Source organism: Ranitomeya variabilis, chromosome 4 (genome assembly GCF_051348905.1).
Source record: "Ranitomeya variabilis isolate aRanVar5 chromosome 4, aRanVar5.hap1, whole genome shotgun sequence".
In the NCBI taxonomy this organism is placed as follows: domain Eukaryota; kingdom Metazoa; phylum Chordata; class Amphibia; order Anura; family Dendrobatidae; genus Ranitomeya; species Ranitomeya variabilis.
This window is the reverse complement of record NC_135235.1, coordinates 271,297,812-271,311,837: the sequence shown is the minus strand read 5'-3', so window position 1 is coordinate 271,311,837 and position 14,026 is coordinate 271,297,812. Positions and strand designations below refer to the sequence as shown.

General features: G+C 50.3%; 1 protein-coding gene across 1 annotated transcript in view; it reads right to left on the bottom strand.

Annotated features, from left to right (window-relative positions):
• Positions 1 to 14,026, bottom strand: part of KMT2A (lysine methyltransferase 2A) — a 91,390-nt gene that overhangs the window by 37,190 nt on the left and 40,174 nt on the right. The window contains exons 12-26 of the mRNA XM_077249930.1: positions 13,609 to 13,704; positions 13,079 to 13,199; positions 12,731 to 12,844; positions 12,200 to 12,384; positions 11,894 to 12,067; positions 10,947 to 11,057; positions 9,887 to 9,960; positions 9,265 to 9,452; positions 8,877 to 8,983; positions 8,461 to 8,598; positions 8,179 to 8,337; positions 7,747 to 7,864; positions 7,452 to 7,530; positions 7,066 to 7,232; positions 385 to 561 (exon numbers count right to left, since the gene is read on the bottom strand). Coding sequence (XP_077106045.1) covers positions 385 to 561; positions 7,066 to 7,232; positions 7,452 to 7,530; positions 7,747 to 7,864; positions 8,179 to 8,337; positions 8,461 to 8,598; positions 8,877 to 8,983; positions 9,265 to 9,452; positions 9,887 to 9,960; positions 10,947 to 11,057; positions 11,894 to 12,067; positions 12,200 to 12,384; positions 12,731 to 12,844; positions 13,079 to 13,199; positions 13,609 to 13,704 — 2,008 coding nt within the window. The remainder of the gene's footprint in view (positions 1 to 384; positions 562 to 7,065; positions 7,233 to 7,451; positions 7,531 to 7,746; positions 7,865 to 8,178; positions 8,338 to 8,460; positions 8,599 to 8,876; positions 8,984 to 9,264; positions 9,453 to 9,886; positions 9,961 to 10,946; positions 11,058 to 11,893; positions 12,068 to 12,199; positions 12,385 to 12,730; positions 12,845 to 13,078; positions 13,200 to 13,608; positions 13,705 to 14,026) is intronic.

The following is a 14,026-nucleotide window of genomic DNA, read 5'->3' as shown; positions in this document are numbered from 1 at the left end:
CATTCTGTCATGGATTTTCACAGCAAATACACTAGTCTCATCAGGATTATGATGTATTTAATAAAGCGCGGACGTTTTGTGAAATCTAGTTACAGATCAGCTTTCAACAATGCGAGCTACAATCTATCGACAGAATAGGAGATAACTTGCGAAATGGTGGGGGGTTCAACTGCTGAGACCCCCACTGATTCAGATAACAGAGTTCTGAAATGTCCTTCAGAATGGAGCAACATCCGCACATGTGTGACTATTCTATTTATTACCTATAGGACTACTAGACATGGAAGAGTACCGTGGTTTGTTATACTGTGGAGGTCCACAGACAATGAATGCAGCAGAAATAAGTAAGTGCCTCATAACGTTGCCTTGTATCAGGTCAAATACCTGCAGATGGAAGTGGACGAGGACCAGGAAAACGCTGATTAGAGGTGTATCTGTGAGTGCGGATCCTACCCACACCAGAGTGTCGGGAAGAGGTCCAGGTGCTGGAAGCTGAAGAGAGAAGTTCTGGAGAAGGTAGACCGACCTTATCGACAGGTTTTACTTTCTGTGAGCTTAGCTCTGAAAAGGAGACAAAAGAAAAAGGAGATTTTTGTGTACTCACCGTAAAATCTCTTTCTCTTAGCCTCTAATTGGGGGACACAGGACCATGGGTGTTATGCTGCTGTCCACTAGGAGGCGACACTATGCATAATCTGAAAAAGATTAACTGTGGCTCCTCCTGTGCAGTATACACCCCTGGACGGCATCAGCCTTCTCCAGTTTTGTGCCAAAGCAGTAGGAGGAACGTAACATGAATAACATAATTATGCCTGTAAGAAGGCAACTATGTACGAGCTCAAGAAACAATATGAGAACTCAACAGTTACAACAGCCCGGAAAGGGCAACAGGGTGGGAGCTGTGTCCCCCAATTAGAGGCTAAGAGAAAGAGATTTTACGGTGAGTACACAAAAATCTCCTTTACTCTGTCGCCTCATTGGGGGACACAGGACCATGGGACGTCCTAAAGCAGTCCCTGGGTGGGAAGCAATGGACGAATATTGTGCAGACAGGCCCGTACACTTAGGGCATCGCCGCCTGCAGGACACATCTACCCAGGCTCACTGAGGACTGGGTATGAACCCTGTAGTGTTTAGTAAATGTGTGTAAGCTAGTCCAAGTGGCCGCCTTACACACTTGTTGTGCCAAAGCCTGATGCCGAATGGCCCAGGAGGCCCCTACCGCCCGTATAGAGTGTGCTGTAATACCGGCTGGAAGAGGTAGGATTCTTAAGGCGGTACGCCTCTTGTATGGTGGATTTGATCCACCTGGCAAGAGTAGCTTTTGGAAGCCGGCCTACCCTTGTGGCCGCCTTCCGGAAGGAGGAAAGGAGAATCAGACCTCCGGAAGGACGCAGTCCTAGACGCGTATATACGCAAAGGCCTGACAAGGTCAAGCGTATGCAGAGCCTTCTCCACTCTATGAACCGGAACCGGACAAAGGGAGGGAAGTGAAAATTCCTCATGGAGGTGGAAGTCTGACACAACCTTCGGAAGGAAGGATGGGACCGTACGAAGAACTACCTTGGCCTGGTGAAAAAAACCAGAAAAGGCCGTCTGCATGAGAGTGCTGTCGGTTCAGACACCTTGCGTAGCGAGGTGAGTGCCACCAGGAAAGAAACCACCTTCTGGGAAAGAAGGCGGAGCGGGACCTCCTTAAGGGGTTCGAAGGGTGGTTCCTGCAATGCTGTCAGGACCAGGTTGAGGTCCCACGTTTCTAGTGGTCGTCTGTAGGGGGGAACCAATCGGGAAACCCCCTGAAGGAAAGGCCTTACTTGCGGCTTGGTAGCAATGCGCTTTTGGAAAAAGCACTGAGAGGGCTGACACCTGGCTTTTAGGCGAGCCCAATGACAGACTGGCCTCCAGACCCGCTTGGAGAAAACCAAGAACTTTGGGTAGGGAATAAGGGAGTGGAACCTGGCCACGAGATTCGCACCAGGTAAAGAAAAACTTTCCAGGTACGGTAATAAATCTTGGCAGAGGCTGATTTCCGTGCTCTGATCATGGTTGCAATGACCTCTGTCGAGATCCCTGCCTGGGTTAGAACCCAGGTCTCAAGGGCCACGCCATCAAGTTGAGAGCCCTTGAGTTCTCGTGGTAGAACGGCCCTTGTGATAGAAGATCGTGGCGGTCGGGGAGACGCCAGGGGGCGTCTGCTGTGAGTTGTACGATGTCGGCGTACCATGTGCGTCTGGGCCAGTCCGGTGCAATGAGGATGGTTGAAACTCCCTCTTGTTTGATCTTCCTCACCCTCTGGATATCAGGGGGAGAGGTGGAAAAATATACAGAAGCTGGAACTGGGTCCAGTCCTGAACCAGAGCGTCTGCTCCGAGCGACCGCAGATCGTGTGTTCTGGCAATGAAGTTGGAGACCTTGGCATTGAAATGGGATGCCATTAGGTCCACATCCGGGGTCCCCCAGCGGAGACAGATCTGTTGAAAAATTTCGGGATGGAGAGACCACTCTCCCGAGTCTATTCCTTGTCGGCTGAGGAAGTCTGCCTCCCAGTTGTCCACACCCGGAACGTGGACCGCCGAAAGGACCGACCCTGTGTCCTCCGCCCAGCGGAGGATATGTGGTCACTTCCCGCATCGCTTGGGTACTGCGGGTCCCCCCTTGATGAGTCACATATGCCACAGCCGTGGCATTGTCCGACTGTATCCTGATGTGAGAGGCGGCCAGTAAGTGATGGAAAGCCCTCAATGCCAGAAGGATGGCACGAATTTCCAGGATGTTGATGGGCATGGACGCTTCCGCTGAAGACCACTTGCCCAACAGGAGCCCGCAGCTGGGCTGGGGTCCCTGGATGCAGGCGCAGTGTGCTGGCCCATTGCTGGGAGCTGTAGGATGCTGCCTGTACAGGCCCTACCTGAGGTGTCTCAACCTAATACCCCCAGAGGGGGATAGGGAGGGTGCTGTTGTCACCTTCAGAGGCCTTTATCCTCGCCTCGACCTCAACCCAGAAACCAAAGGGAATTGGGAAAGGGGGGGGGGGGGGGGGGAGGGGAGGATCTCGACTTCAAACCAGCACCCGAGGGACTGGGGAAGGAGCAGCATGGGGAATAGCCATCTCAAGGGGGGCCGAGGAAGGAGCCATGCCTGGAGTCTCACAAGAGACCCTCTTTTCTTCATCTGCTAGTCGGAGGGCCAGTGCCTTGTCCTTGAGAAGGAGCACTAGACCCCTGGAGGTGTTGAATAACATTCCCAGGAAAGTCAGGGACTGACTCGGGGTTGGTGATGACTTTGTAGGTTGATTAACCAGCCCATGCACCTGAGAGTATCGGTTGTGATTGAGACGCTGAGCTCGCATTCCTTGAAAGGTGGGAGCCTTGATGAATAGGTCGTCCAGGTATGGAACGACTACTATGCCTCTGGAATGCAGGACGTCCATGGTTGCTGCCATGACCTTGATGAAGACTCTGGGAGCCGTGGCGAGTCCAAAGGGGAGAGCCACGAATTGGTAGTGGTCCTGGCCTATTGCGAACCTGAGAAACCTCTGATGGGCAGGTGCAATGGGTATATGCACGTATGTCTATGAAGGGGAGATATTCTCCCTTCTCCATGGACGCAAGATGAACCGAAGGGACTCCATGCGGAAGTGACGGACCCGTACATATTTGTTGAGCTGTTTTAGGTCTAGTATGGGCCGTACGCTGCCTCCTTTCTTGGGAACTACGAACAGATTGGAGTAGAACCCTCGGAAGCGGTCGGACGTGGGTACCGGTACTATGACTCCTGATTAACAAAGCGAGGAGACCGTTTGGTGGTAGGCTCGAGCCTTGGCTGGCGGTTTTACAAAAGTCGGCCGCCTACTGGTGTGGTGTTATCCGGAGTCCGTGAGTTATGAGGAGGAGAAGTCTGGGATTTTCCTCCTCTGGGCTTAGACTGGCCTGCTTTTGACTGCCAGGTCTTGCCCGACCTTTGCGTCGATCGTGAGTTATCCCTGCGTGGGGAACGGATACGATTTTGTACCGGACGTGAGACGGACCAGCTGGAGGAATTCCGAAAGGATCGGAATCGGGTTTGGTTACGCTTCTTGTAAGTGCGTTTAGGTTTCAGTTGGGGAAGAGAAGTACTCTTACCCCCTGTGGCGTTGGATATCATAGTGTCCAACTGTTCACCGAAAAGACTCCCACTGAGGTAGGGGAGGTGCGTGAGGGACTCCTTTGAGGCTGCGTCCGCTTGCCATTCCCGCAGCCAGAGGATACGCCTAATCGTGATGGCGTTTGATGCTATCCCCGCGACTCCCCTTGCTGAAACCAGAGCTGCATGGAGCATATAATCTGCTACAACTGCATTTTGAACCGCTTGGTCCGACAGTTCAGGAGCGGATGCTTGGAAGGCTTGTAAATTCTTTGCCCAGGTCAGGATGGCCTTGGCAGCCCAAGCTGAGGCGAACGCAGGAGCCATGGATGCCCCTGCTGCCTCGAAAATTGAACGAGCCATGCGTTCTACCTGCCGGTCTGCTGCGTCCCTGAGGGTTGAGCTATCTGGCAGTGAAAGGAGGGTCTGTGCTGCTAGCCTGGAGACTTTTAATCCACCTCAGGTGGATCTGTCCATTCCTCCTTCTGTGGGAAGGGGTACCTCGCCCCCAGATATTTGCGATTAGCAAATTTCTCAGGCTGTAGAGCTGTTTTTTTAAGGATCGCCTTAAACTCTGGGTGGTTCGAGAAAACCTTAGGCGGCTTCAGAGGTCCTTCAAAGAAAATCTTATGTTCTGGGACCTCTGGTGGCGGATCAGAAATGTCCAGCACCCGATGGATGGACGATATTATGTCCTCAACTAGAGCTGTATTGCTAGGAGGGATTGGGATCAGGGACCCCTCCGTTTCTCTGTCCGGTCCGAGTCAGAGTCGCAGATGCCTTCCGAATCCTGTGTATCACTGAGATATTATGTCCTCAACTAGCGCTGTATTGCTAGGAGGGATTGGGATCTCACTGAGGCGTCCCCTGCTGGGTGGGCTGGGGAGAAGGCCTTCTCCGGTTGGTGATTGCGGAGATCTGCATCGTCTGTCCCTGGAACGGGACGGTCTAGATGACCTGGAGCTACGGTGTCTCTCCCTAGAGGGGGATGACCGTGTGCTATGGGGTGACGCAGATGGACTTGATCTATGGATCCGCTTGCGTCCTGACCTAGACGTGGATGTGCCAGGGTCATCTGGTTCCTGAGTCAAGCTCTCCCGTTGTTGGGTAACGGTCATAGCCGGGGCATGACCCTGCAGAGCCTGAAGCAATGTGGAAGTTAGGTTATCTATAGACTGCGTCATAGATTGCGAGAACTGAGTAGCCCATTCCGGCGTGGCATTAGACACCGAGTGACACATTAGGTTATATACAGTTCTGGCAATGCGGGTACGTGCTACTACTGGAGAGAGCGGTTCCGCAGGCTGTGCAGAATGCATAATAGCAGATCTGCCTGGTTCTCTTGGACCTTGAGCCCTGCATAGTGCACAAAGTGCAGAGGTGCTGCGAGCAGATGGACCTTACAGGGGTAGAGAACCTACAGGGGAGTCTTATAGGTAATATGGATTCACAGCTGAGTAAAAATAACCCAGCTGTGATCTTACCCCACCAGTGTGCCCCGAGGTCCAGCGCCGAAGATCCACAGTCCTGTACCCCCCGGAGACTGGCTGCCTGGTCCTGGTCCTGCAGACCGGGATATGCAGGGTTAATCTGCAGCCGAAAATGGCTGCAGAGACAGAGGAGAGAGGAGGAGAAGGGGGCGGAGAGCTGGAAAAAGGCGGCAAGGCTATCAAAAACCCGCCCTTTCTGTCTCGATCCGCCCCTTGTATGACACTGTAGAGTGTCATATTTGTCATCCGGGGGGCGGGCCGGGGGGCGGAGAGGAGGCTGCTGCTTCAGCTAGGCCGAAGCCGGGGCCTAAATTAGATGCCTGAGGCCCAGAAGGGCTCCAGGCCGGCGCGAAAGTCCGGGAGGGGGTCGGATCTGAACCGGACCCCTCCGGATTTGAAGGCAGGATGGCGGTGGGGCTATAAGCGGAAGGGGGAGCCCAGTGAGGGGTCCCCCTGAGGCAGTAGAGAGCTGGTGCTGCCGCAGAGACAGGGACGCTGGGAGCCCTGTGTCTGTATGTGCCATGCCTGCCTGCACTCCCCCCGGCCCCAACAGGAGCCCACAGCTGGGCTGGGGTCCCTGGATGCAGGCGCAGTATGCTGGCCCATTGCTAGGAGCTGTAGGATGCTGCCTGTACAGACCCTACCTGAGGTGTCTCAACCTAATACCCCCAGAGGGGGATTAGGGAGGGTGCTGTTACACCGTCAGGGGCCTTTATCCTCGCCTCGCCTCGACCTCAACCCAGAAACCAAAAGGAATTGGGGAAGGAGGGGGGTCTCGACTTCGAACCAACACCCGAGGGGTTGGGGAAGGAGCAGCATGGGGAATAGCCATCTCAACTTCAACTGGGCACCCCATAATAGGGGGCCGAGGAAGGAGCCATGCCGGGGGTCTCACAGAAGACCCTCTTTTCTTCATCTGTAATCCCGTCGGAAAGCGGGAAACGGAGTAAAACGGAGTAAAAATCTTTAGGTGTGCCTCCTTTGCGACACTAAGCAAAAACTGGAGAAGGCTGATGCCGTCCAGGGGTGTATACTGCACAGGAGGAGCCACAGTTAATCTTTTTCAGATTATGCATAGTGTCGCCTCCTAGTGGACAGCAGCATAACACCCATGGTCCTGTGTCCCCCAATGAGGCGACAGAGTAAAGTCGATTTTTTAACAAAGGGTGAACTCAGTCCGTTACCTGCCACCAACAGATCCCAGATACAAAGGAAGGAATAAGAGGATACAAGGGGGTAAAGAGGGGACCATGCAGCTGCCGTGCCCACCTAGAGATCACATATAGTTGTCCACATCTTTATCGCCCCACCGACTCGGACAAGAAATAAATCTATCAAGTTATCAGATTTCCTTAGTCTGACATGTTGGAAAAGTTTATAGAGAGAGTGTAGTTTATAGAGAGAGTGTTGTTATATATTTAATCGCTCTTTGTTTTCGGCCTCCGGGTCTTACCGTGCATTTCTTCGCGTGGAGGACTATGCGCGATGGTGCGGTTTTTTTCGTGGTGCACGGTGCTGTTGATATCCTTTTCGGCAGGAGGGGGCCGACACTCCAGGATTTTACAGGTATAAACACAACGTTTCCGGGCGTCTGTCGTACTCCAGTACACTCGAGAACATCTGTCGAAGGAAAACAAATTACTATAAGCAACCGATGGGCAGAGCGCAGGAGCCTGGGATCATCGGTAATGATTATAGGCGGCCATTTTTGGACCACAAGGACTTATACATATTGATTTTTGTTATGATCCAGATCAAGGGCAAGCTGCACTGCAATGCAGTAAACCACTTTACAAGATGCACACAGGGGGAAAAAAAACGTGTTAAAATGACACCTACTGATAACCGACGGGGAAAAGCTTCTCCTCGCAGTCAGATAAGTCACTGAGAATGCCGAGACAATCGATAGTCATGGAGCCTGTACGGATACAAAAACGACAGAAAAATGTAATCGTGGATACAAACTGGAGGAAATTAAGTGACTCGAAATCTCGGGATACCAATATAATGTTGATTATTTACCTCGCTTATATAGCACCATGATATTCCGCAGCGCTGTACAGACACCACTGTCCCTGTTGGGGCTTACAATCTACATTTCAGATAGTTTTGTTGAATTTTTTAATACGCTCACCTATCATCACATGAATGTTGTCCGACTCCAGACCGTTCAAAAATTTCCTGCGCAAGTTAATCCCTTCAAAGTCGACAACCACTCGCCTGAAAACCTCAAAGTTGTTATCAGACAGGACCTGTAAAGAAGAAGCGTCTGCATTAATGAGTAATGGACCGGGGCAGATTGTGTGCACCCTTTCCATAGGAGGCCTCAATGTGCAACACCTTGTATTTCACATTGATGGACTTTTAACGGTCAGTTACACATTTTCTTTTCGGCATTTAATGTCTGAATTATGTCGGGAGGTCTGAGTTTTATACAAACACTAAAAAGCGCCCCAAATGAATCCCATAAGTGGCCTCGCACACAGTTAAACGGTGGTCCCAACATAAGGAAACTATCCAAACCCCATACATAGGTGTAATACTTTATACATGTGGCAGTACACACCTCCCCTTTAATCAGGTCTCTGTGTTTCTGGCAGTAAACTTTCTTGTCCTCTAAAAACACGCAATTCTTAATCCTCGAGCACATGAAGTGGTAATTGCTGGTGCAGGATGATAAGCAGCAGCCGACTGTAGCACCGAGCTTCTGGCAATGTTCGCACCTCTGGAGCAACACACAAAAATAGAGAACAATTGAAGAACAACTGATATCTTGTCCTTTGAATGACAGGGAGAACACCATGGAGGTGGAGGCATATCGAGTTCCCGCTCCTCTTTGTAACCTTACCAGTTGCTTTCCCCTGATCACTGCCATGTGGACATTTTTAAGGGAACCGTCATCATCTTCAAACACCTCCGCTGACCACAAGGCACAGTTTATATGCGCCCACTCGTCCTGACCAATGTACAAAAGACGCCCAGCATCCTGTAAGGAGGGAAGAAAAAGAGAATTCCTGATTAGAGTTGGTGCAAATTGAATTTCAGGATTCGGTCCGGCGGCCATATCGGTAATCTGTCGCCGCCGGATGGGAAGCCCCGTCACCCGTGGCTCTTTCTTTTGATTATCTGGCCTGGAAATATGTCACAAGAGCATCACACCACCATCGATGATGAGTCCAACTAATCAAAAGAGGAGCCATGGATCCCATCAGGTAACAGGAGGTATACTGGCCAAGTTTAGAAACCTTACACTAGGCGACTTACATTGGCATTGTCATCCCCATACTTGAGGCACAGGGCGCACTGACGATTGTCCTCCACACCAGGCGGAGGAGGCAGATCTGCGTTCTCGTCCCTGCTGTGATCTAATACTATTGAAGGAAAAAAGCACAAAACGGTCACATAAAAAGTCTAATCAAGTCAGAAAAATCAACTAAGTTAATGTGAACTAGAACGTAAGTTCCCTAAAAATTGGATGCAGCACCTTTATCAAATCTGCAATAACACAGACAATACCTGCGGATAAGTACAGTGCGCTTTTTGGAGGAAAGTAGCCATGTTTTATAATCCTGGACAACCCCTTTAAAATTCCAAATTCTAAGATTTTTTTTTATTTTACTGATCTTTAATAAAGTCTACTGATTTTACAAACCTGTTGATGGTGTAGTTGACTGTGCAGGAGGTGGGGACTCGGGGTCACCCGGAGATTTGGGTTTTGGAGCTGGTATGATCTTCTTCACTAGTGGGGGCTGGACCGCCAGGCTATTCTCCCTCTCCTGCCACTGGGCGTAATTGTGGTCTAGCGATGGTGGCAAAACGGCATTTGGTAACACGCTGCTACTGCATGACAAAATAAAAAGCATTATATTTCTACATGATATTAAAGGGGTTTTCAGAAAAGTCGTGTCCCCAGATGCAGATTTTATTTTTAACTAATGTCATTTACTTACCCTCCCCAGATCCGGTGCCGAGTCTCCGATGCAGCCCCGTGTTTCTGTTACTGTCTACTGTGCTGACAGCGGCATGTTCACAGTGCTGCAGCCAGGCTCTGCCCAAGTAGATAGCACGAGTCACTGAGCTCACTGATTGGTTGCAGCCCTGTCTACTGGACGTCAGCGATGGACCCGGGGAGGGTGAGTAAGGGGGTTTGCTTTTTTATTTTTTTTAAACAAATTGCAGCTGGGAGTCAGGGATTTCTAAAGCCAGAACACCCCATTCATTTATTAGTGTTTGACCCATGAAATGTGTAAGAATACTCAGACAAAAAAACTTACTTGTTTGCTACTTTATTTGGTTCCCAAAATCTGGACTTCTTTACGCTGAACCACGGAAAAACACGCTCCATTTGCTAGAAAACAAGATATATAAATGTTCAACCGCTTAGGCTTGTGAGGGCTCCATAAATTCAGCAGCGGTCAAGTTGCCAGTCGACCACAGCAGAAATTACAATATGCAATCACTAAAGGATAGGATATTTTTAAGTATTAGCCCTCCCAGCACCAGCTCTCCCAGAGGCAGCCCTCCCAATGCCAGCCCTCCCACAGACAGCCGTCCCAGAACCAGCCCTCTAAGCGCCAGCCCTCCCAGAACCAGCCCTCCCACAGACAGCCCTCCCAGAACCAGCCCTCCCACAGCCAGCCGTCCCAGAACCAGCCCTCCCAGCGCCAGCCCTCCCAGTACCAGCCGTCCCAGCGCCAGCCCTCCCAGTACCAGCCGTCCCAGCGCCAGCCCTCGCAGAACCAGCCCTCCCACCGCCAGCCCACCCAGCACCAGCCCTCCCAGCGCCAGCCCTCCCAGTACCAGCCGTCCCAGCGCCAGCCCTCCCAGAACCAGCCCTCCCAGAACCAGCCCACCCAGAACCAGCCCACCCAGCACCAGCCGTCCCAGCGCCAGCCCTCCCAGTACCAGCTGTCCCAGCGCCAGCCCTCGCAGAACCAGCCCTCCCACCGCCAGCCCACCCAGCACCAGCCCTCCCAGTACCAGCTGTCCCAGCGCCAGCCCTCCCAGAACCAGCCCTCCCAGCTCTCCCAGAACCAGCCCACCCAGAACCAGCCCTCCCAGCACCAGCCCTCCCAGCACCAGCCCTCCCAGCACCAGCCCTCCCAGAACCAGCCCTCCCAAAACCAGCCCTCCCAAAACCAGCCCTCCCAAAACCAGCCCTCCCAAAACCAGCCCTCCCAAAACCAGCCCTCCCAAAACCAGCCCTCCCAAAACCAGCCCTCCACTATGATTTTAGGCTGAAGGAGCTTCCAGAAATGAAATTGGCCCAGAGATCACCCAAGGAGGCACAGCCACATCTCTCCACTGCCTTCTATTGTACTACAATGTTCTTACCTTTGTGAAGAAGGATTTCACCATGCTGTTGGCTTTCTTCAGCTCCGGCTGACCTCCATCTGCATTCATTGCTGCCTGGATGATCCTGACAATGTCATCACTCATCTCCAACTGCAAAAAAGGAAATGGCTTGGATCAATTTACTAATGATTTATTACTTTGCAGAAAAAAAGGAACGAGACAAGTATGAGAGTAATGAAAGGTAGCGATCGATAGATCCCACTGTGGACATTATTTTTTATTTGCTGCATCTGCTTCTCTGTGCAAACAATGCAGGCAAAAAACTGGGGGAGCTTTCCTCCCGGAGGTCCGTCGAATTTAATGCTTAAAAAGAAAATTTAAAAAAATGGAGAAAATAAAAATGAAGTATCTTAGTACCAGCCCCCGAGGAACGGTTAGAGCCCACCCACGGAGTTTAGGCCCGAGGAAAGTCTCCAAAGAGCAACGCAGAAAGGGGGTTTCTACCTCCTGTGATGAAAAAGGGGAGGAATTCTGCGGAGACTTCTCAATGACTGAGGTGAGGGGATGCATGAAGGTAAGCTGCATACAAAAGCCCAAGGGGTGAGCCACAAAAGGAATGGAAAACTTTGATGGCTTCGCCCGTGATCTGGAGACCGTCACCTCTACTGGTGTGAATATGTTGGTGGCCAGAAGAAAGGAGAGGGCCCTTGGCAGGTGACATAAGGAGATAGGGGTTGGTCACCCCATAAGGAGCAAGGGGGAAAACAGGAAAAAAAAAAAAACAACATGGAGGCTTTGGAGGAAGAGTAGAGAAAGAAGCCAGGAAAATAGGGAGCACCAAATCCTATGCAGTTTGAAAGCCAACAGGCACAAGCCATTCAACGCTGGTCTTCACCCTTCCATGGGCCAACGTGGGTTTGTAAGTGAACTGAATAGTTTAAGTACAACTATTGGCATCGCCAGAAGGTGCAGATCTCTGAACTTACCACAGAAGTGTACCTCCCGAAATCCATCTTCTTCTTCACCCCGTCGAGGTCAGCGGGGAGCTGCTCATCCTGCTTGACAACCTGAATGAGAACAGGAGGATCAGGTCCCTCAGGAGAGCTTCGGGAAGGCATGTTCTCTTCCGGCTCCGGATTTAAGTCAGGAGGTTTTGCTGACTGTGTACCAAAAAAAAAAAAAAAAAGAAACTTGTGACAAACCACATCAAGTATGAATGTATACAGACGGACGACGTGCTTATATACGGATAGCGAGGCCCCTTCTTGTAGAGATGATGGTGCCGTATTCACCTGTCTGTGCCGCACCAGGTGGCTAGAGGTGCGAGAGTTCAGCAGCGCCGTCAGGACGTATTTTAGAGACGCCTGTAGCTCGTTGGTCAGCGCCAGCCTCCACTCGGCGGGGTGGTGATCCGTGCAGTTTATGCACATGTAGGCCACACTCTCCGGGAGATTGGAAAGGATCTCGTACATTTCGTCTGAAGGAAACCCAACAGGTACCGTACGGCATAAAGGCGGGACAAGAAGAGACGCAAATTAGGGTGTAACATACCGCCATAAATATGTCATAAATGCACGACACTGGAGAACGTTATTAAAAGTTACACTGGTAAAGATCCGAATGAAAAATCTAACATTGGAGTCACATGCAAATGAATTTAGAAGTGCACTGGGGGTGTGACATGCTTGATTCTTCCATGTATATTGACATGCCCCTAATGCACTTCCAGTCTCATTTGCATATGGCTTCCACACCATGTTTTTCTTCTACGTCAGCGCACTGACCTCACGAACACTGCAACTTGTGAAATGTCTTGCACTTACCCGTCAGGCTCTCACATTTGGAATGGACCCATCGATCACATTTTCCACACTGCATCATCTTACTCTCATAGTCGTCATCGTCGTAGCACTTATTACACAGGGGGCAGAAGTTCCCTACAAGCAAAGAATGAGTATCATCCTAACGCCACGCCATTTTCACAATAAAAGCGGATGGACTGTGCGCTCGCTCATCAGATAAACTATACACATAGTCAAGCAGACACATTTCTAAAATGTCCTTTTTTTCCCCCTTTTTATCATTTTTTAAACACCTTGTGGAGATATAACTTGTGCAATGAGCCAGCTGTATACAGTCTGCTTGGAAAAAGCAAAAAGTCACAATCTTACCTTTAGCAAATAGTTTGGCACAATCATGGCACAATGAGAAATCATGCGACCACTGTGCATCCCACCCTTTTCCGGGTGTAGTGGACCCGCAGCTCTTACATCGGACACATTTAGTGCAGATCTGGAAGGAGAAAATTGCACTCAGTGAGGAGGCGATACCAACAATTTGAGATCTTGGGCTCTGTTCACACGTCCAGCAGTTTTCGGATCGGATTTGGGATCATAAAACCAGGACTAAATAGTTCCAGTACTAGAGCCTTTTATTAGTATGGGAGCAGAAGTGTCATAAGTTTTTTGATCGACCCTTTTCCATCCATCTTTAGTGTCTTCACTACATTTTACCTCCGCCAAACAAACGAATAGCAAGGGACTATTTTCTAACCCTCGGGTATTGCAAATCAGCCCCCACAGCAGTGAAAAAGACGCGCATATCTGACAGTCACACACAGAGCGCACGTTTCCCACCCACGGCTGAAATAGAAAGCCTTTATAGATCTAAGGAAAAAATAAATAAATAAACCCTGGCTCACCCAGACCCTCTTTTTCTTTGTGGGCTTGGTGGGGTAATTTGGTCCCAGGCACTCTGGGTGATAGCTGTTGCGGCACTTGTTACACTCCAGTAGTTGCTACAGACAAAACCAGCATTAAAAAAAAGGAAACAAAAAAAACACAAGACATTATAAAACTACAAAGATGTAAGACAAGATACATATTCATTTATTTGTTGATGGTTTAGGCATTTAATAAACATCCATAGGAGGCGTCCTCCCAACTTTTGCTTTTATTATTTTAGAATTTTTCTTTTTCTCCCTTGTGGGTGAAGAACAAGACTGACGTGGCCACAGAGGAGGCAAGCAGTGCTGACTTTTGAAACTATTCTACACTTTTCGCTACTTTGGCCCAGAATTCATTCTTCCCTCCAGTGGAGTCTTTTCCAGGAGAGTTGTT